General features: G+C 58.4%; 2 protein-coding genes across 5 annotated transcripts in view; both read right to left on the bottom strand.

The window, feature by feature from the left end:
* Window positions 1-21,788, bottom strand: part of SORCS2 (sortilin related VPS10 domain containing receptor 2) — a 463,121-nt gene that overhangs the window by 153,731 nt on the left and 287,602 nt on the right.
* On the bottom strand, window positions 1,561-19,833 carry LOC123596224. Of its 4 annotated transcripts, none has more exons than XM_045474657.1 (3): window positions 18,504-19,833; window positions 4,908-5,086; window positions 1,561-4,760 (listed from the first exon to the last, which is right to left on the bottom strand). In XM_045474657.1, the coding sequence occupies exon 3, from the start codon at window positions 3,524-3,526 to the stop codon at window positions 2,420-2,422; it is 1,107 nt and encodes a 368-aa protein (XP_045330613.1). In that variant the 5' UTR covers window positions 3,527-4,760; window positions 4,908-5,086; window positions 18,504-19,833; the 3' UTR covers window positions 1,561-2,419. The 4 variants fall into 4 exon arrangements, 2 of the variants coding, with proteins under 2 accessions (XP_045330613.1, XP_045330614.1); XM_045474658.1 differs by having other exon boundaries at window positions 1,561-5,086; window positions 18,504-18,950; window positions 19,110-19,833; XR_006711609.1 differs by lacking the exons at window positions 1,561-4,760; window positions 4,908-5,086 and adding an exon at window positions 13,083-14,285.

Below are 21,788 nucleotides of genomic sequence, written 5' to 3'. Positions count from 1 at the left end.
TAAATGGAGGAGACGGCACAAATCGCTCGTGAAGAAGAATTCCAAATAATTTATGGACACCGTGCCCTCAAGGAAGGGGGTGGGGCACAGCTCCCGTCTCCCTGAGGTGGGGGATACCCGAACGACTTCTTGCCAGACAGCACAGCATGGGAAAGGGGAATAAAAAGTAACTTCACAGTCGAGAACCCTGGGAAACACCACCTTGGCCAGGGGACCGCGGTCAACGTCACGGTGACGGGTCACATGCACAGCACGTCCTCCCGAGATGACGTGATGAGAAGGACGCTTCACCTCTGTGGTCTCCCTCCCCGAAAGCCACGACCTCAGTCTAATCACAGGAAAAACATCAGACGAATCCTGAGGAACATTCTAGAAACACCTGACCGGCACTCTTCACACACATCAAGGTCACCAACAGCCAGAATGTCTGAGAACCGCCGCATTCTAGGGGAGCCTAGGGAGACAGGACCACTAGCTGTCACGGGGTGTCCTGGAGGGGGCCCCGGAATGGAAGGTGGGCGTTGGGGAAAAGCCGAGGAAGTCTGGGAATAGAGTTTAGTGAATAAGAACACGTCTGTGTCAGTTCCTTATCTGTGACAAATATTCCAAAGTAATAACAGGAAGCTGGGTGGGAGGTGTCCAGGGGCTGTCTTTACAATTGCTCCGTAAATCCAAAACCGTTGCGAAGTTGAAAACTCTAGGAAGCAGCACACGTGAGAAATAGATGCGGGTGTTGAAGTCAAGGGCTCCACGTCCAGATCGAAGCTCTGGGACTTCCTCGCCGGTGGCAGGGAAGTTGGCTCTCGCCCAATGTCCACGTGTGCCTCCGTCTCCCAGTCTCCCTCCAGGCACCGTGGGCCACGTGACCAGCTGCAGCTCCGTGGCTGAGCGAGAGCGGGCACGTCACCTCCTGACCAAAGGAGCAAGGAGCCAGGTGCCTCCCTGGAGACCGAGGGGAGTCCTCGAACTTCCCGAGGGAGAAATGACCTGCGGTGTGTTGAATGGACCATCGTGCTCACCACCATTGAGCCAACGCTGTCCTCTCCACGGCCACCACCGTCTTCTGATGAGATGGGGCCCACAGCCTGTACCCCGAGGGCGGGGCAAGCCTCCCCCCTGCCCATCAGCCCGGGAGGACGGTGGCATTTCCCGTCCGGGGTAGTCCAGGAAGCTGCTTTAAAATGCTTTTCTTCCCAGATGAGCTATTTATTTTTAAAATCGTGTCTCATCGACCCTCAGTCAGAGGAAACAAATGCACCTGAGCAAGTGTGCGTCCCCACAAGGGTGTGGAATCCGGAGATGTCTGGCAGCCCGGCTCTCCCTCCCTCCAAGCTGACGCCGTCCCAGGGACAGGAGGAGGGGCATCGGAGGTGGGGAGGGAATTCATTGCCAAAGCTGGCCGGTGCTCTGCCTCTTGTCAGACGGAGCCGTGGGCCTTCCGGAAGGCCAGCCCCCGTGATTAAATGCAGGGACACACGAGCCTATCGATGTCGGGGCCCAGAACAAGCTGGACAGCTGCCAGGAAGTTGGGTATTTTCTCTTAACTATTGGGACCATTTGCTTCTTCCTTTTTTTTTTTTTTTTTTTTCTAGAATCCAACATTTGCAATACTTGCTGTAACAGTAACTGTGCTGGGGGGTTCCCCTCCACAAAGAGCTTCCTGGGGCCAGGCAGATTAAGGCAGGGTAGAGGCGGGTTCACACCTCCGCCGATGCCCCCCCCACCCCCCAGCCCCCCTCCCCCCGTGCACCCGGACAAGCCTCCTTGTCTCCCCGAAGTCCGACGTCCTCAGATGTGAAGTCAGAGCCACCGCCCAGGACCCACGACAGCATGAGCAATGTGCCCAAATTCACACGCAGCCCTGAACCTACTGCCTCAGAGCCAGACCTTACGGGGGGGGGGGGTGTCTTTGCAGAGGGGATCAGGTGGAAAGGGGGCCATTAGGGTGGGCCCTGATCCCACAGGACAGGTGTCCTTATGAAAAGGGGACGTCCGGACACGTGCGCACAGGGAGAAGACCGTGTGAGGGCCAAGGCAGAATTGGGGGCTGTTTCTATAAGCCAGTAAGTGCCAGCACAGCAGCGCGGTGCAGAAGCTGGGGGGACGCGGGGAAGGTCCCTGCTCTCCAGCTCCAGAGGGAGCCCGGCAGGATCGATGTCTGGTTGGTGGTGGTTTATGACAGAAGCCCCAGGACCCCAGGACAGGTTTCGACGGCAAGCCACCGGCCAGGTCCGCCACCTTCCTTTTCTCCTGCCCTCTCCCCACCTCTTCCAGCTCCCGCCTGTCCCTTTCAGTCCCCTCCACCTCCCGCCTGTCCCTAGAGCTATGCCATGGGCAGGCAGTGCGGCAGGGGCGGGTGCTGCGGAAGACAGCAAGATGGGGACACAAGAAATGCTTGACCCCTTGTCTGGTGGTGCATTTAAGACCCTCCAGCCGCCTCCCCTGGGGCCGGATGACACCCTCCTCGAGGGACAGAATCCAGGGAGGCAGCCCCCACAGTAGGTGGCAGAGAGAGGCTTCCTGGAGGAGGTGATGGGGGAGCCCCGGGGCTGGTGTTGGACATCTCCTGGTGACCAGCAGGGAGCCCAGAGAAAGACTCCCAGAGCCAGCGTCCAACTCGAGGGCAGGAAGAGAAAACAGAGGAGGCCCAGGCATCGTCTCCCTGATTCACCTCCCCCCTCCATCCCTGCCGTCCAGCCCTGGCCAAGAACAGCCCCTCTCCTCTCCGCAGGGGCCCAGGGAATGAGGCTACTCTGGCATCTCCTGCATGGCAGGGGCTGGGAGCTGAGGGAGCCACTGCCAGCAGAGGCATGGAAGCAGGAGGTGACCCTGCCCCCATAGACAGTATACCCCCCCCCCCCCACAGGGGAGCTGGATGAGAAAGACGGGGCAGGACCTGGGAACTGAAAACGGGGCCTTTGCTGGAAGGGTGAGCCACTTCGGGCTCAAGGAAGAGATGAGCCGGGAGATTCTGTCTCGAAACGGGGTTGATGGTAACAGGGCCCCGGGTCCCCAAGACCTTGCCCAGTGGCACGGGGCCAGGCAGAGGGAGGGGGCCAGAGGCCCAGGGGGGCTCAGTAGGACCACCTGTTGGGGCGGGAGCCGGGCAGAGGGGGCTGGTCTCCGTGGGTGACGTGGCTGGAAAGCTGCCCCCTGCACACGACGGTCCGTGAACACGCAGCTCCCTGTCGCCCTGCGGTCCCACACCTGCTCCTTCAATCTCACACTCCCCGCGTGGCTCTGCCCAGCGGGCCTTCCCCACTCCTGTCTGGGGTTTCCTTCTCCGAGCCCTGCATGAACACAACGCCTCCGGCCCCCTGCTTTGTGACCCAGCAGAGGGCTCACGGAGCGGCCGTTCTGGGGCGTCCCCACGTGTCAAGGTGACCAACGAGGCCTTTTCGTGTCTGGCCTCCAGGGTCCCGCGGAGTCCCCTTGGGTGAGCCTCGCCTCTCTGAGCCTCGGCTTCCTCCTCTGCACGGCGGGGACACGACGTCACGGGGAGGCCAGGAGATGTGGGATGTGGCATCGACTGGGAGCAGCGCCGGGCCACGGAAGTGTGGGCACGCCTCTCCAGGAGGACCCCAGCGAGGGCTCTGCGCGTGGCACCTGGCTGTCAGCTCAGAGGCAGGGAGGTAACGGAGGGGCTGGGGCTTCCCGGGAAGGAAACGGCCGGCTGGCCGCGCTCACCTCCCCGGCTCCTGCCCGTGCCGGCCCGAGATGCAGCAGGGAGCTGGTGTGAGCGCTTCGGAAGGCTGTGGTGCCGATGGCCTGGTGCTCCCCCAACGCTCTGATGAAGGATGCGTCCATTCACTCGCCCGGTATTTACCGAAAGCCTCCCGCATGCTGGGGACGGCCCTGTATCCCCCAGGCACAGCAACGCAAAAAGTCATCGTTCCCACCGCTCAAAAGCTAATAACCCACTAACACAAAACCGAGAGCACTTAAGGAAAGCATTTGCTGAGCACCGACTGTTTAAGGAACCACACCGTGTGAGTTTTCACGGTCTCCTCTCCTCTCAGCCTCGGGCCACCCAGGGAAGGAGACAGAATGATCTCCGTTTCGTAGATGGGCACACGGCCTCGGCCGCGGGACTTGGCAGTGTCCGGGCCTCAGCCAGACATTCGGAGGGCAGAGGCGGAGGCCGGGTGTGGGCTGCCCCACGGCCCACACCGCACCCGGCCACAGCCTGGCCGCCAAGGTCTCAGAGGCGCAGGGGGACAACGGGGTCTCGTTCCCCGCCAAGAAGCATCCTCCCTGTATTGTCCCCTGGCAGGCTACCTTGTGCTAACGCGAAAGCACTCGGAAAAAAAAGCAAAAGAGAAACACGTTATCAAATAAATTAACCTGACACCTTGTTTCATAAAGGAATTTCTAACAAGTACCATTTCACTGGAATTCGGTTGTTTACACTTTAGCCAAATGGTTCCCACTTGCGTTGCTTAGCGATTGTCATAAAACAACCAGGCTCTCGTATTGCCACAGTTACGTAAATGGCTGGACCGTTTTGGAGCCTGGAACACGAAAGTGCCCACAGGTAGACAGCACTGTTTATGGGTCTGCGCTCATGTGGGGACAGGGAATACATGTGCTCTGCGTAAGCTAGACCTTGTAGTACCGAGCCCCCCAGCCAAGCTCTGCATTCTAGGCGGTGAGTCTCCCGTCAGTGGGAGGATGTAACGGGAGGCAGATGGTGTCTGTCTCCCTTCCAACCCGGAGTTCTGGGGGGTGTGCTTCTCCTCTCAGTCGGCAGTGATGTCCATCTAACCGGAAGGGAAGGACCCAAGTTGCGGAGAAAATAATTCCCCAGAAGACTTTGCTCAGCCTGAGAGCAGGGAGACATTCTGGCCAGTGGGGAGCCGGTGCAGGGTAGACACAATGAGGGACAGGATGGGGGCCACCTCCCGTACCTGCTGTTGTAGCAGAATTGCCCCAGGCAGGTCACTTCCCCCCCCCCCCCCCAAGACTGCGTGTCCTTGTTGAGAAAATGGAAATAAGGAGGAAGACTCCACTGAGGACAGTCGTCCATGGTGTTGACTGCTACATTCCTTAAGGGCAGGCCCTGACTCAGCAACTGTTTGCATAATCCCTGAAAAGAGGGATGAGAAGGAGCCCTGGGCGTCCCAGCCTGCCCTGCGTGGGCTCCCCTCTCTCTCCTCCGCACCCTGTAGTCTCATCCCTCACCCCCCCTTCCACCAATGCAGAAGGAAGGGCACCCACCCACGGCGTCCTGTTACTCTAGACCAGAGTTGGCAAACTGCCATTTGCTGGATGGATCTCGCCCGTGGCCCATTCTGGCTGGGGAACTAAGAATTCTTTTCACATTTCTAAAGAGTTGTGTATTGGGCCAAATAGTGCCCCCTAACGTTCATGTCTTTTCTGCATCCTGAGCATGTGATCTTATTTGGAGATCCGGTCTTTGCAACGGGACTGGTTAAGATGTGGTCACAATGGCGCAGGGTGGCTCTACTCCACCGGCTGGCTGTGTCCTTACAGGAACAGGCGAACGTGGACACAGAGACACGAAGAGAAGCTGTGTGATGGCAGAGGCGGGGACTGGAGAGATGTGGCCACAAGCCAGGGTTTGCTGACCCCGCCAGGAGCTGGAAGAGGCAGGGAGACTCTCCTGCTGGAGCCTTGAGGAAGAGAGCGTGCCTGATTTCAGACGCCTGACCTCCTCCCCAACACCATCGGGGGTGACCAAGCGCCGTTAATAGTTAGTGACGATCGACCAGAATCGATAGTTAACTCTAATTAATCGGTGATCATTCACTTGATGCCTGCTCCCACGCTAGGTTGTCACTCCATGGGGCAGGGGCTAAGCCATCGGTACCCACCAGAGTGCCTCATGTGGATCAGTTAAGTCCGTAGGAACAGTTGTTGCGTGAAGGAGTGAATGAATGAATGAACCGAATTTCAAGAGCTCCGTGTGCGCGGTTCTAGCCCTGGGTTCCCGCCTGGCCTCAGGTCTACGTGGCGCTCCAGCGCCGGGCCCCCGTGGCCCTATGTGACCACATCAAACCAGGGAGGGTTTGCACAAAATGGCATGAGGCCCCCACTCTGACCCAGGCCCCCACAAGGAGGAGCTGCCGTGGGCGCCCAGAGGAGGTGTTAGTGGACACGAGCTGTTACTTTGGGAGACGCCTGGGCCAGGGCTGGGGGTGGGGGTGCAGCTGGAACTGCCCAAGGCAATCGGGGGGCTTTGGGGACAAGCTGACATTCCGCTGCTCATGGGGGGAGCAGGGAAGAAGGCAAGAGGTAGAAAGAGTCCGTGTTCAAGTGTAGGGACCGTCTCCCCACCGGCCGCGGCCCGTTAATTACCGCCCCCAACGCCAACTCCGTCTTGCTTTCCGAAGCCACTAACTAGAATTCTCCACTTGCGTCTTGCACGGCAAACCTCAATTTCTCTGACTATCAAAGCAGCATTTTCACCCACACCAGCCTCGGTGGGTAGGGAAAAACGGTCCAACTCTCAGAGATTACCAACATGCTAATGGCCTCATTATCCAGTCGTAAAAGGACCCAGCTCCAGAGAAGAATGAAACGTGCAAACACTTCTCCCCTCTGCAGCAGGCGCGGGCGGCACGGAAGATGACGGGAGCTGGTGACGGGGGTTGGCCTTGGGGGCACAGCGGTCGTGGTGGCCAGGCCACGCGTGCCCAGAGCTCCCTCGCCCCCGCCATGGGTCCTCAGTGTCCTTTGCACTTGGCTGCAAGTGCGGGAGAGCCCTGCCCCTGTGTTCTCTCCATCACTCTTCCCTAGGGGGCACTGGGAAAGTGGGAAAGGTGGGAGGCTGGAGTCACCCGGCCAGGCCACCAGGGAGGGGAGACAGCCCCCGTCTGACAACAGCAGAGGCGGCCTTCTTTCTTCCCACCCACCACCCTGCCTCCAGCCAAAGAATTCCCCAGAAATCACCTTCCGGGTGAAAATCGATGCCTCACTGTCTCCACCCCCATCCCGTTAATAATGGCATGTTCTTCGCGGCTCCTCGCACAAGGTGGATAAATAGAGACCGCCAAAGCCGGGACAGTCTGCCTGAGGCTCCCCACCCCGGCCACCGTGGATAGGGAGGAGTGAAACAGCACAGGCAGATCAATGCAGGTAATTACAAGCCAAGCTGGTGGCTCGGTGGCCAGCATCTTTCCTGCTCAAAGCCGCAAGGATGGGAGCATCTGTCAGACTATTTCGTGTCCCTGGAAGTCCGGCCTCGGAAGCAGCCTCCCTGCCCTCGGCTCAGCGGGCACGTCCCCGACATACATCTAAAGGACCCTTCCGGTCAGGCTTGTACCTGCTCCCAGACTGAATGGCCGGGAACTAAGCCCCACCTCCGTAGCCCTCTGGGCCGCTGCGGCACGGCCACGGGCCATACCCCCTGACCACAGACGGCGGTGGACGCTTGTGAGAGGCCACTGGGTACAAGCTGCTGGGCTAAGCCCTTGCGGGGCAGCCGGTCTGTCTCCCGTGACCGCCTGAAGGGAGGGGACTCGCGTCATCCGCATGTGATAGGCGAGGAGACCGAGGCACAGGACGGACAGGAGGTACCCAAGACCGCACAGCAGGCACGAACTCAGGACCCTCGTACTGAGCCACTCTCTGTGGCCCCTCAGCCCCAGCCAGAGGAGCTGCTCAGGGATCAGAGCACCCGGTGCAGGTGGGGGTCGTCCAATCCAGGCCTCTGCTGACGCCATTCTCGGGGCCCCTGCCTGTCCAAGAGTGCCCACCCCACCCCACCCCACCCCACCCCCAGGGCCTGGCCTCCACGAAGTCCTGCGTGGTTCCTCAGCTGCCAGGGCTCCAGCAACTTCTGGGCGTGGCTGCCCTCTGTCTGTCCCTTCCAGGTCCCCACGTCACCGCTGGTCCCTACGGTGGCACAGGGTGTCCTCCAGACCGTCCACAGCCTCCTTCACTTTAATCCAGCTCCACACGGCCTGGCCAGGTCCTGGCTATCTCGCCGGAGCCAGGGATGAACCAGGCCTGGCCGGGTCTGTGTGGGGTTCATGGGGCTGCGGGAGGAGGCCTCTACAAAGACCACCGTGTGGGCACTGGGACCACAAGCCCTCCTGGAGAATGTCCTGCGAGCCGGGTTTGAAGGGCAGCGCAGAGGAGAAGGGGGGAGGGCCCTCCAGACAGAGGGAGCCTCTGCCTGGGAGAGTGAGGGCCGAGGGCAGGGCACCCCAGAGACCCCTTTGCCTTCACTGTTACGGGAAAAGCAAAAGACAGAGGGATACATGGCTCAGATGTGGAGCGGCCAGGATAAGTGACATCGGGAGCTGAGGAGGAGCGACGTTTAGTGGGTCAAGGCTGCAGGAGGGTGGGTCGGAGGAGCAGGGAAAAGGCCCTTGGGATTAGGCCATGGGGAGGGGCCAGCACAGCCCGCACAGGGACCTCAGGGGGTGGGCTCCAGGGGGGAAGCCAGAGGCCCCAGGACAGGCATCATTTGGCAGGGGAATCCGAGCGGGCGTGCAAGCCGGCCTCCTGGGCGAGACCCGTAGCTGCCCAGCATGAGTGCCGGCCGGCAGGGTGGACAGCGGGCACAGGCTGGGCACCGCCCTTAGGTTAGCCCGTGCCCTCACAGCACCGTCAAACGCCCAGGGTCACGGCGCCAGGCCGGGGGAGCTGGGACCTCCCTGTGGCACTCAGGATCCTTCTCCTGTTGACTCACCTGGGGCTTCCTCAGCCTAAAACCCTGGTTCTGCCTGGGGGTGGCCTGGCTCCCACGGGCACTGGCCATGTTTGGACACATCGTTGGAAGTCACAACTGCGGGGGCGGGGTGCTGCTGGCACCCAGGGTGCAGAAGCCAGGGATGCAGCCTACAGTGCACAGGAGAACCCCCTCCCCACACCACAGAACTACCCAGCCCCGAATGTCCACGACGTCACGGTGGAGAAAGCCTGGCGCAAGGAAATCTGGTTCCCGAATGCACTTGCTTGTCTGTCCGTCTCCCGTTTCAGGGTTCCTGTCGCTTGGCCGGCTGACAAAGGAGGGATCACAGCGTCCAAGACGGCCCTGGGGAGGTGGTAGGCGGGCACCGTCCTTCGCCAGCACCCACTCCGCACGGCGGATGCAAGGACGGCATATTCCGGAGCCGGGTTGCGTGACTTCATGCTCCCGGGCGTATCCATACTCGGGAGGCCCCGGAGGCTTGGCTTTGCTGTGGAGCATTTCTCATGCTTTCCCGCGTCTACAGGAAAGTCCCTCCACCTCTCTGAGCCTCATTTTCCTCATCTGCAAAATGGGTGCCGTGCCGTGAAATGTGCTAATGGATACAAAGCGCTTAGAGCTCAGGACGAGGCGGACGGTGGCTGGTCTTTACCTGGACTCCAGCCTCCGTGTTCCCAGCGAGGTTATCGCGGGGGGTGGGGGTGCCTCACACAGGCTGCCCCACCCCCCTCCAGCCTGTCCCCCCACCGACGCCCACCGCGTCCCGCAGAGCATCTGAGGGACCCCGTCGTGTGCGTTTCTCAGCAGCATCTGGCAAGCACACGGCCTCCAGTGGCTCATACGTAGAACAGACCCCTCTTCAAGGTTCTTGACCCAGGAAAAGCGCTTGGTAAGTATTCGTAGGATGAACAGGTGATTATCCGTCCGATAACAGAATCTAGCCCAGAGCAGTTAATCTGACTCATAGTCTCCACACTTGGTGATTAATCTCCATCTACTTAATAAGTGTGATAAAGAGAACGAGCCCTCGCACGGCCTATAAAACCCAAAGAAGCATTCACAGCCTTTGCTACTCTTTCGTCATCTGGATCCCACGAGAGCCAGAAGACAGAATAGTGTCACCGGCCCCAATTTACAGATGAAGTCACGGAGGCTCAGAGACAGGAACACTTTGCGCCTCCCCCCACCCCTCCCCCTCCACCCCTGCAAAGGGGCGATGAACCTGAGATCATTGTAAGAGGGAGGAAGAGAGAACAGCCCCCGGGCACTTTCTAGCAAAGGTGATCAATTAGTTATCGATTGGTTGGCTGGTTGGCCTGAATGAATGAACGGCTGTAAGGATATAAGTGAGAAGGTTAACATACAGTTTCAAGTCCCTGGGAGTCCTTTGGAAGCACGATTTACTTGTAAACAATTGGGAAATCCGTGCTGGACGGTTCTTATCCGCTCGTGGGTCACCCCCCGCCATGCTGAGCCAGACCCACACAGAGCATCGCCCCCAGGGGCTGCCGAGCACCTTTCCTTCTGGTCCGCCTTCCGCCGATCCTTCGCCCTCCCCATGCATTACCTGGGGCCCTCAGCTGAGAAGCTTCTTACCCAATCCCTTCCCGCACAGACAAGGCGGATTAAACTGCCCCCTCCTCTGTGTCCCCAGAGGAAGCATTTGCCTTGTGGCAATGGCCCTAGTTTGTGACATTTGCACACCTGTCTCCCCACTGAGCAGAGAGTGCCTGGGTGGGTACCTGGCCCAGGTGGAACGGGAGGAAAGGTAGATGGAAGGGAGGGAACACAGGCAGGTGGCCGGATGGGTGGACGGGTAGACAGCACATTCTGGAGCCCCACTGGCTGCATGCTTTCAAGCATATCTAGAGTTTTCTTGTCAGCACTGGGCCCGTGTCCTCTGCCTTTGCACAGCACCTAGTTCAGCCCCCGTGAGTGATGGGACCAACACCCCTTCTCTTCCTGCTTCTGCGTGCCCTCGGCCAGAAGTCCTCTGTGCCCAGGTTCTAGCTGACAAGTGTAGCAGGAGTGGGTGCGGCCCAGCCCCTCGTCTGAGCCCCTCACTCACAGGGCCACAAGCCTGAGCCCCACCGGGATGCCTCACGGCGCTCCGTCCCACAAACCCACTCTGCCCCCATCGCCTCCCCCTCCAGGGGGAGAGCCCCATTCTTTCTCCCCATTCCTGTAGCCCAACCATCACAGTGCAGACCTCTGTCACCCCTCACCTGGGCGGCAGGGGGCCCCCGGCTGGATCCCCTCCCACCTCACCATGTAGACCTTCTGAAATACAACCCCAGTGTTCATCCTCTGTCGGAACCCCTCTGCTAGCTCGCTTCCCATACCCCTCGGGAGTCAAACGTTAAGCTGTTGGTGGGGTGCATGATACATGAGCTGTTTCCAGGACCCCCGACCCAGCCTCCCTGCGAATGACACTCTTTCTCATCTATTTCTTTTGCATATTCCCCACCAGGGCTCTGCCTCAGCTGCCTGCCACCACGCTGGCTTTCCGCACAAGCGTCTCCGGCCCCCGGACCTTTGCACCTGCTGTCTCCTCCCCACTCTTTCACCTACGCAACTCAGACTTTCAGACTTAGGCCAGAGTGCCACCTTTGCGGGGAAAATGTCCCACGACCCTCTACCGGAGTGACTGGTAAAGCTACGCGTTCCCCTAACGCCTGGTGCATTTCCTCTGCCCAATCTGTTTGGCGTGGTGGCATGTTCCCTCAGGGGACCGGGAGCGTGGATGGCATCTGTTTCGCCCCCCTCTCTATCTCCAACACTAAACAGTTGCTCGGGTGAGAGGAAACTGGGTGCCGCTCCCCAAATGTCGATGCCGGTGGGGAGATTGGCCCGGGCCCTGCTGGACAGACTGCTGCAGACCCCCCTTCCCCACTTGACCGTGCAGCTCGCGGAAGTGTGCAGGAGTCGTGCTGGGTCACCTTGGGAGCGGCCCCCGCCAGGAAGTGTCATCGGTATGCCGGCCGTGCTAAGTCACTCGCAGACAATTTCGAAGCGGACTGAACCCAACCACTCCTTGGGAAAGCAGCCATTAAAGCGAGACAGTTTAATAGCGACCTCCTCACGCAGCCACAGTTTCTGGAAGGATCCGTCTCACGCAATTACCATCACTTTCATACACGGGGATGTTTACCCCAAAGAGGTCCTTGGAGGTCACCTGCATGTATGAGATCCGAACTCAGGCTTCCTGGAGAGGCCCAACAAGGACGCCCACCTGGACGGAGCCTCTCCCCGCTTCCTGGAGTGCTTTGCCAAGGGAACTGCCACCTGAGCGGAGGGTTCCAGGCAGGCAAGGGCGGTGACGACTTCTGTGCATTTTCACCTGAGCCTCATGCCACAGCTCCCCGAAATCTCAGCTTGTGTCCTTCGCACCTGTCCCCCACACCCTCACACCAGTACGTTTATGTCGCCGTGCTTTCTAGGGCACCCCTGCCCTAACCACCCGTCCTTCCTGCTTTCTCTCAGCGACATGCCCCTCCTCCGGGTTTCCACGAGTCTCTGCAAATCCCTACATCAGCATTTAACCTAAAATCTTTGTGTCTCTGCCAGGTGTCCAAAGTGCCCTGGGGAATCCACAAGCCATGTATAAGCAGTCAAGTTGTTCTGCCTTCTCGTCAAAATTTGATCTCTGCCTTGTTGAAGAAACCCTTCCTTATAACGAGGTCATAAAACTATTTTCCGGCTTTGTCTCCTAAAAGTTGTGTGGCTTTGCCTTTCACACGTAAGTGTTTAATCCACCGGGAATAGAACACTACGCGGTGGGGGACAGGGGTTCGGGCTCATTTGTCTTCAAGGGAGTCACCTGTTGCCCTGGTGCCATTTAAAATGGCCCCTCCCCTTCCCAGCGACCAGCCGTGCCTGAAGTCCCCACACGCATCTGGGTCTGTCTCCGGGCACTTGATTTGGTCCCGCTGGTCAGTCTGTCTTTGCCAAGTATGCCGACCAGCGTAATAATTCTTGCCGTGTTTCTGGTACAGCAAAGCACCCAACGCGTTCTTCAGTATTTTTCGTGCTTGCTCTTTGATACGAATTTTCAGATCAGCTCGTCAAGTTCAAACCGAAACAAAACAACCCCAATCCTACTGGTGCTGAAGGTAGAGAACTGCGTTGTCTGCAGATCGCTTGGAAAAGAATGGACTTCGGGGCGCCTGGGTGGTGCAGTCGGTTAAGCGTCCGACTTCAGCCAGGTCACGATCTCGCGGTCCGTGAGTTCAAGCCCCGCGTCGGGCTCTGGGCTGATGGCTCAGAGCCTGGAGCATGCTTCCGATTCTGTGTCTCCCTCTCTCTCTGCCCCTCCCCCGTTCATGCTCTGTCTCTCTCTGTCCCAAAAATGAATAAACGTTGAAAAAAAATTTTTTTTTAAATAAAAAAAAAAAAAAAAAGAAAAAAAAAGAATGGACTTCTCTGCCAAGTTGACTTCCTCACTCGCCCGTTAACACCGTACGTTCTGCATTTACTGACATCTCCTTAAATACGTCTCCGTGACATGTAATGATTCTGTTTATTAAAAAAAGTGCCCTGGGGACCAGGCAGACACTTTCACCTTCCCACATCCACATGTTCTAAGTATTCTACCTCTAACCACTTCAAAGGTGTTTGCTAAATTTACCTTGGGACCTGGAACCTTAAATGACGTATTTAGCACCAGAGTCACCGCCTAGGAAAACTCCTCTTGGAGACGGGGTGGGACCGGGTGGGTCAGCGTGGAGAGGACGTGATGGGGGGGGGTTCCTTCTCATAACCCCTGAAATAACAGCATGCTGTCACCCACTCGTGTGCTCTCCAACTGCTGCATGGACCCACCCACTCACAGTGACAAACAGCCTTCATACTTTGTTTTGCAAAGCAGTCTGGGCTCAATGTGTTCAACCCTCCGGCATCGGGAACATACGGCAGGTGAGAACTTCCGGGGTATTTTTTAACCGGGGCAATCCCTGTCTGGTGCCCACTGCCCGGTTCCTTCCTCTCCAGGACGTCGAGTGTTCCCCTCAGGACATCAGGGGCAAGAAGTGGACCTCTACTCTATGGTCATGAGTGGTTTGTGTCTAATACTTGTGACCCTGTTCTAGAAACTTCCTTGCTGTTTCGTGTACTTGTGTGTTTGGCCGCATGGCTCCAGTGCACAGGAATGAACCGAACGGGATTGAACGAAAGGTCATCCAAAGTTTCCTTAAAATGCTCTTTGACTTATATTTTTCCAACAAGGAACAAAGTGCTGTCTTTGGACTTCCCTCTATGTGTAGAGAGGAGTCCAGAAGCTTCTTCCCCAACTTCATCCGCCTCCACCCTGTCTCTCAACATCAGAGTCTTTATATTCACAGTAACCAACATTTCAAGGTGAGTTTTCCTTTCCAAAGAGTTATTTTGGACCCGTGCATTTGGTTTCCATCCATTTTTCAACAACAACCCCTACTTAAGCTGCATCTGGGACACGCCTGTCCCCAGTCCTCCCCATCAGCTTCTGCGCCAGACCTTATCCTCCTCCCCAGCACCGAGCAAAATCCATTTCTCTGCTGCCACAACACCTTTTCAAGGCATTGTCCTTTCAAGACAGGTACCTGGCCATATAGATTGGGGCGTTCTGCTTTCTGAAGATCCTCCCACGTTCCTGGAAACAACAAACAGCAGCCGCGTTGGATGTAAAACTCCGAGATCCTATCTTCCCCACACTTGTGTGCAGACCCCAAAGTCTCCTTTATTATTTCGAAACGTGATACTGAAAACACGTCTGTACTGGCCTGACTTTTCTCCTTTTACAAATAGTTTTTCTTTTCTGAGATATATCACTAGCTCCTTTTCCCATCACGAGTAAAGAAAGAAAATCCAGAATGTGAGTTCGGCTTCCGGAGGGCCCCTCTGCCATCTGGTGAGCGGGACCCGTTTTGACACTGGCTGTGGCCCGGTTCTGGTCTGGAATGGCCCGGGCTCTCGGGCGGGCTGGCTCCCTCTGTCTCCGGCCGGCACCTTCCTTCTCACCCACCCCATCTGTGAGAACGCCCCAGGTTCGCCCTCACCCCATGGATGCACTCCCCCCGCGGTTCTGCCCTCTCCGGCTTCCACGGTGGCTTTCGGCCCTGTCGCCGACACTTCTGGGGTCTTGCACCTGTGTTGGGCCCCACCAGCCCCCTGCTGCTTTCCCTGTTCTCTCAGGGAGCTGTATTCCATCACTACCCTCTCCTTCCTCCTCGTCTCCTTCCTTCACCCACTGCTGGGGGACCGCACACCTGTCTCCCCGCCCTATGGGCTGTAGGGACTAGGCATTTGGAGTGGCTGGAGTGGGGAGAAAAGTCAGTTTGCTGCCCCTGGGAACAGGGTGCCTTCACGGAGATGCCCACCCGACTGGGTAGTTCATGGACGGTCTTCCCGGCCCCTCGGGGGAGGCAGGGCTGCTGTGTCTCACGAGCCCCCGACCCAGCAGGAAGTCTCCCTTTCCGGCATGGGCTCGGCCTCTTATCTTTGCTTATCTTTGCTCCGTTGTCACAGGAACCCTGGGAGCCTTGGGGGCAGGGCTGACACCGGCAGGTCCCATAGGGGAGCCCTGCCCCGCGGCCCTCGTTGTCTGGGTCCCAGCACAGGAACCACCTGTGGCTCTGGAAAAATGCTGGTGCCCCGTGGTCCAGAGACACCATCCTGGGAATCGGTACGGAAAACCGGGTCAACTCTGAGGTCAGAAACCCAAGAGGCAAAGCTGCAGAGGACCCTCAGGGCACCACCTGCCCCCTCTCAAGTGGGCCCTCGCTCTCGGGGAGAGAAGGTGTTTACGCCCTTCCTAGTGAGGGAGATGGCCACGTTTTATTAAAAGTGTGGCAGGACTGTGGAAGGCACATTTCTATGGGACAAATAACTATTTAATTGCTCTCTAATGACATGACAATTAGAATTCGGATCGTGGCCCTGTCCTTAGGTATCTGTTTATGGGCCGCGCCTGCCACCGTTAGGAACGGCACGGGTTGTGAAGCGGGCCACTCTCACAATTACAGAGCATAATTACCCGTGTAATTATTCTCTTATACCCAAGTAATTACATGCCGGTATTATCTGTGTATTACAATTTATTCACATCCCTAATCACAGCCTCCTTTTGCAAACCGGGACCCGGCCAGGAGGCGCTCATCAGTTTTTTGAAAATGACACAAAAGTCATCTGATGAAAAGCTCGGCTTCCAGGCCGCCTGCGTTCACCGCCCCCCCGGACAGAAGGCGAAGGGCTGGGCGAGGGGGCTGGGAAGCCGCACCTGACACCGAGGTCACGAGGGCAAGCCCACCCAGCCGGGTCGTGAGGCCTGAGACACCACCTGTGGGCGCTGTCCCCACTCGGAGGGCTCCTTGCCACCGTGTTCCGTGGGCAGGGGCCTCTCTGCGTGCCGCCACCCGCGGGCCCAGCACGTGTGACCTCCCTGTGTCAGGACCACCCGGTTCTTCTCGTCTGTCTCCCCTTCTGGACCCGGAGCCTTGTGACGGCAGGACCCTCCAAGGGTCTTATTTCTATGGCTAACACCAAGGGGTGAATGCCACACCAGAGGGGGGGCTTCTGTGCACCTGCCAAACCAGCCAGGAGGGACAGGCCCCATGGAGATCCGGCCAGAGAACCCCAACTTATTACAAAGAAGGGTGGGGAGAGCACGAGTTCGTGCTCAATGACCCAGAGCAGCGATATCCGGGCTACTTTTCCTTAAGAACGGCAATCACATTTCTTGGGCGCTCGTCCAGCATTTCTTTGCAAGGCAGGCAGAAAGCAATCAGTGGGGGTGACCACACCTTCCAGGAACCAAGTGGCTGGAAAGAGAGGCCAAGTCGCCGGTAGTCAACTGTTACTGCAACCCAAGAAGCACAACTTAGTAGAAGATGCTCCACGCAGAAGAGGGGCGGCACGAAAGCAGAGCGTGGTCGCGGGCTTGTGGTCCTGGGTGGAAACAACAGGCTGACACCCAGCCTGCAGCCGCGTCCCCACCGGGTGGCCCCTGCCGGGCCTCTTGTGGCACCGGCACCTCGGCCTGGACACGCGAGGACGGCCTGCAGCCTAGGAGGCGCAGGCCAGACTTCTCATGGTCCACCAGGCAGGCACACGGGCCTCGCCAGGCTGCAAAAGGAAGCGGCCAGAAAAACGAATGAATGAATGAGTGAACGAATGAATGAAAAAAGGAAGCGCCCAGAGACTCTGAGCAGCAGGGAGGGTAGCAAAGGCTCAGACCTCCTGATGGTTCATCAACGCCCCAACTCCGGGGCGGGGGGGGGGGTCTCAGGCCTGTGGTCTTTGCTTCTCTGCAGACCCTCAAAGCCTCCTCGGGAGAAGGGGCGGGGCGGGTGACATCGGCTGGGACCCTGCTGCGAGGTCCCTCTCCCCACCACGGTGCCCTGAAGTCTCAGAAGTGTTGGGGGCAGGTGACAGCAAGCTCCAGGAGTGGGGGTTGGTTTCCTATTACCGCTGTAACAAATTACCACAAGTTTATTGGCTTAAAACAACACTAACGCAGGGGTGCCTGGTGTGGTTTAGTCTGTTAAGCGTCCGACTTTGGCTCAGATCATGATTTCACCATTTGTGGGTTCGAGCCCCGCATAGGGCTCTGTGCTGACAGCTCAGAGCCTGGAGCCTGCTTCAGATTCTGTGTCTCCCTCTCTCTCTCTATCCCTTCCCCACTTGTGCATGTTCTCTCTCTCTCTCTCTCTCTCTCTCTCAAAAGTAAATAAACTGGGCGCCTGGGTGGCTCAGTCGGTTAAGCGGCCGTCTTCAGCTCAGGTCATGATCTCACAGTTAGTGAGTTCGAGCCCCGTGTCAGGCTCTGCGCTGATAGCTTGGAGCCTGGAGTCTGTTTCGGATTCTGTGTCTCCCTCTCTCTCTGCCCCTCCCCTGCTCACTCTCTCTCTCTCTCTCTCTCAAAAATAAACATTAAAAAAATTAAAAAACAAAAAAACCAAACCAACCAAACAAAAAAACACTAACGTGCTATCTTGCAGTCCTGGACGTCGGAGTCTGCAATGAATCTCACGAGTCTAAAATCAAAGTGTAGGCCGGGCTGGTTCCTTCCAGAAGCTCCAGGGGAGAATCTGTCCCCTTGTGTTTTCCAGCTCCTAGAGGTGCCTGCCTTCCTTGGCTGGTGGTCCCTCCTCTGTCTCCAGAGCGGGCAGTGCAACAACTTCGACTTTTCTCTCCCTCGGACCCTCCCACCTCCCTCTTTTAAGAAGCCCTGGGATCACACGGGATAGCCCAGGAGAAGCTCTCCATCTCAGGATCCCTAACTTCCTCCCATCTGTGCTGGTAACACGCACAGGTTCCGGGGCTCAGGACACGGAGGCCCCGTGTTATTCAGCCCACCGCAGTGTGTGAGCACCAACACAGCCCCCGAGCACCCAAGCCTCCTACCATCCGCCACGGTTCACAGAGGGGAGCAAAAGGCCCAGAGAGGTCACACCACAGGCTCAGGGACACGCTGGCTAGTAAACCGGAGAGCTGGGTTTGAACTAGGACCCCTGGACCTCCCAAACCTGTCTCTGATTCACCACCACCCCGCTGTCCCGTCGACAGCTGCACAAAGGCGCTCGGACACGTGGACGTTTTGCTTCCCCCGTGTGGTGATGGGTGTGCGATCACTCAGCACCCACCCCCCTTTATTTCCCTCTTACACAATATCCAACCCCCCTGGGCGGACAGTCCCGTTGCAACTACCCATCAAGATTCCTGCCTTCACAAGGGCAAGTTCAGGATCTGCCTGAGACACAAGGGTGGGCGTCACCGGGGTTCCTGTTCCAGCAGCCGTGCGGCTCGCAAGGTCCCTGCAGCCCCCCTGCTTCCTGCCCTTCACCAACCGTCCTCTTGTTCCAGATTCTACCTGACAGTTTTCCAGTGAAGACCCCCTTGGCTGCTGCTGGCCTGCGGTGGTTTCTGTTGATGGCCACCCAAGCCCCTCGGCTGCAGCCCACCGTACTTTAACCGCAGCCACGTAAAGCAGTGGTGCTGGAGAATCCGGACTTCCTTTGGCAGGTGCGGAAGCCGAGGCCCAGGGAAAGTGCCATCCTCTCCAGACAGCCCAGCAAGCCAGGGCAGGGCGGGGCCGGGGCGGGGCCGGGGGCGGGGCGAGGGGGGCGGGGCGGGGGCTGGCCCAGAAGGCAGGTCCCCACGGCCCCCAGGCCCGCTCGCCTTCCGTCCCTTACGACACAGTCCACAGCTGTTCACAGTGAGAGCATCACTGTGGTCGGGGATCCAACATTTTCAGCCTCGGCTGCTCAAAGTGCCAACAGACCCGCACAAGAAACACAAATGCGGCAGCTCCCCGTGGCTGTCAAAAAAGAGCTGCTGTGGCACATTGCCTGCAGGCCCTCCCCAGCCCCGCGCAAACCGTGCCCCAGTGGATTGGTCTGTAGGGACGTGAGATTCATTCCTCTCCAGGAGCAAATATTGGAGTTTCTCTTGCTCTCCCCGAACCCATCCCGCCAACCTGGCCGGCTTCCACAAGCCCTGCGGCCGTGAGCTGATGAGGTAGGTTCTGGTCGACTCACAGCTGCCTGGGTGCAGAGCATCAGCTCCCTCTGGCCCCACCTACTCCTTCAGGAAAGGAGCCCATGACCCCTGCCCAGCCGATGGGAGCCCTCCCTTGGATCTGCATAGGTCTGTGCAGCACCTATGGGGGGCGGGGGGAGGACCCCACTCCTTCTGAGATCACGAAGCATCGGGTGTGTCTGCAATTCCCAGAGGTCAGCTTTCCAGCCCAACAGCAAAAACGTGCCTGAGATTGAAGCCAAGACATAGGAGGGCCCAGCTGAGAGATGGGGGAAGAGACACTGTCCCGTGTCACCTGTAGAGGCCCTGGATGGAGCTGTGCCTGAAGGAAGCTTCCCCTGATCGTCACGGTGACGTGAGACAATCTGTTCCGCTTCCCGTCTGAGTGGTAGACGTTACTTTTAATCCAAGGCTAACATAGCATGGGGTGTGAGGGTGGGTTTACTCAGTGGCTGGTTTGTCACAGGTAGACAACTAGAACACAGAACATTAGAAATGGAAGGTAGGTGTGATAAACCTACTTCCAACCAGACTAACTCAGAGGGAGGTGAGGTGGCCTGTCCAGCCTCCCCACTGACCCACGTGAGTACAGGAGACAATACAGTCCCTTGACTTGTGGCCTCCCTGGTATCTGACGATTTCTCCTGGTACAGCCATACCCCTTGGATACCAGGGTATTTGTATGGGAGGGAAGGACAGGGCACGGCCAGCACCTTTTTATTTATTGTTTTCAATTTGAGAGAGAGAGAGAGAGAGAGAGAGAGAGAGTACATGCGTGGGGGAGGGGGCAGAGGGAGAGAGAATCTTAAGCAGGCTCCACACTCATGGCGGAGCCCGACACAGGGCTTGATCCCACGACCCCAAGATCGTGACCTGAGCCCAACTCAAGAGTTGGATGCTTAACCAACTGAGCCACCCAGGCACCCCAGCACCTTTTTAAATTAAAGAATACAACCGCCAGGGTTCGGGCACAAACCAATGCTAAAAATATACAAGAAAGGACTTTCGGGGGCCTCCCTGCATCTCCCCGTGTTTTCTCCGAACCCTCCAAAGAGCTAGGGCAGCAGGGTGGGTAGAAACCCTCGTCCGCCTGGGGGCCCAGCCCGGCCGCGCCTCCCGCACCACCCAGACCCTGGGAGCTACATCACGTCTCTGAGCCCCAGGCAGCTCACGTGTAGGACGAGGACACCTGTGGCACCCGGCTGCCCTGTGGGTTCAGTGGGTGGCGATCAGTGACATCGGTAACGATGCCATCGGGCACGGAGCCGGCAACGGCCCGGCGCCTGAATCCACATCCGGCACCGTGGACGGCACGTCTCATTCAGCCTTCACAGAAAGCCTGTGACGAAGGCACCCATTTACCAACAAGGCAGAGGGGCTCGGGAAATTTCCGGAGTCCCAGTTCTGCCTCGTGCCAGGACCCGCATCTTCCCCGTGACGCGTGCGACCCGGAGCCGGTGGGACCTTCCGCTCGGACCTCCGCCCGGTGGCGCTGCGGCCAGCACACGCCCGCCCCACTGTCCTCCGTCCAGACTCGGACACCGCAGAGCCCCCTCCGTTCGCCAGAGAAGCCCTGCGCCCCCTGTGTTTTTCTGGCCGTGGGGGCAAAAAACAGCACGCTTGCTTCTTCTTCTAGTTCCGAGGTCTGAGTCCAAAATCAGTCTCACTGAGCTACAGTCAAGGTGCGGGCCTGGCTGAAGGTTCCGGGGGACAATCCGTCCCTTGTGGTTTCGTCTCGAGGCCACCTGCATCCCTGGCCCCCGGCGCCTTCCACAGGCACAGCCGGTAGTGGGGTATCTTCCGGCCTCCCTCCCTCCCTCTCCCACCCACACCCCCTACTCCTCCCGCCTCCCTCTTACAAGACCGCTGTGGCTACGCCGGGCCCACCGAGTGCTCAGGGACAGCTCCAGTGTCCACGTTCTCCACACACGTCTGCACGGGCCCCTCGGCGCGTGAGGCAACACCCTGGCTCCCGGCTGTGATCTCTGGGGTGTGGTCTGCACACTGTCTTCAAAGGAGAGAATCCGGGGTCTCTCGCCCCCTGCGTTGCGTCAGTTCCCCAGGCCCGAGGCCCGGGAGACCAGCTTTCTGCGAAGCTAGCCCCCTCCGTCTCCCCTCTCCCGCAACGAGCTATGGGCTGTAAGAGAGAGTCATTTGCCATGCATTAGCCGACCTGTCACAGGATCCACTCCATTTCTGAGACAAAAGCCTCCGTACATCAATAGGCCCAATTGAGCCATTTTTCTTCTGGACAGGAGAGGATGCCTGGTTCTCAAGGGGAATGGAGAGCATCGGTGATTGGGGGAAAAAGGCCCATTTAGTCCCGTGCCTGCCTCCCAGTCCCTGGCAGGGCTCCGCTGTCTGGCCGACCTTCCCGCTAGGCAGGGGCTCCCGCGCCTCGCGAGTAACAGAGGGTCAGGCCCACCCTGAGTGCTGAGCCAAGGGAGGGGTGAGGCCTAGGGACAGCAGAGGTGTTCCAGGGGCCCCGGCTTCGTTCTAAGAGAGCTGGGGACACTGGGGATCAATACCCTGCCCCATCTGCCTCCTCTTGCGTGCCGAGGCTGACCCAGAGCTCCAGAATGGGAAAGAGGACAGGGAGGCCCGTCCCAGGCTGTGG

The sequence above is a fragment of the Leopardus geoffroyi genome, chromosome B1 (genome assembly GCF_018350155.1).
Source record: "Leopardus geoffroyi isolate Oge1 chromosome B1, O.geoffroyi_Oge1_pat1.0, whole genome shotgun sequence".
NCBI classification, from domain to species: Eukaryota; Metazoa; Chordata; class Mammalia; order Carnivora; family Felidae; genus Leopardus; species Leopardus geoffroyi.
Note: the sequence above shows the minus strand (reverse complement) of the source record. Positions and strands in the feature narration are given on the sequence as shown.

Bases quoted from the DNA above. Each gene is read 5' to 3' on its own strand.
- LOC123596224 (XM_045474657.1), bottom strand. From the start codon at position 3,526: ATGCCACATCCCACATCTCCTGGCCTCCCCGTGACGTCGTGTCCCCGC.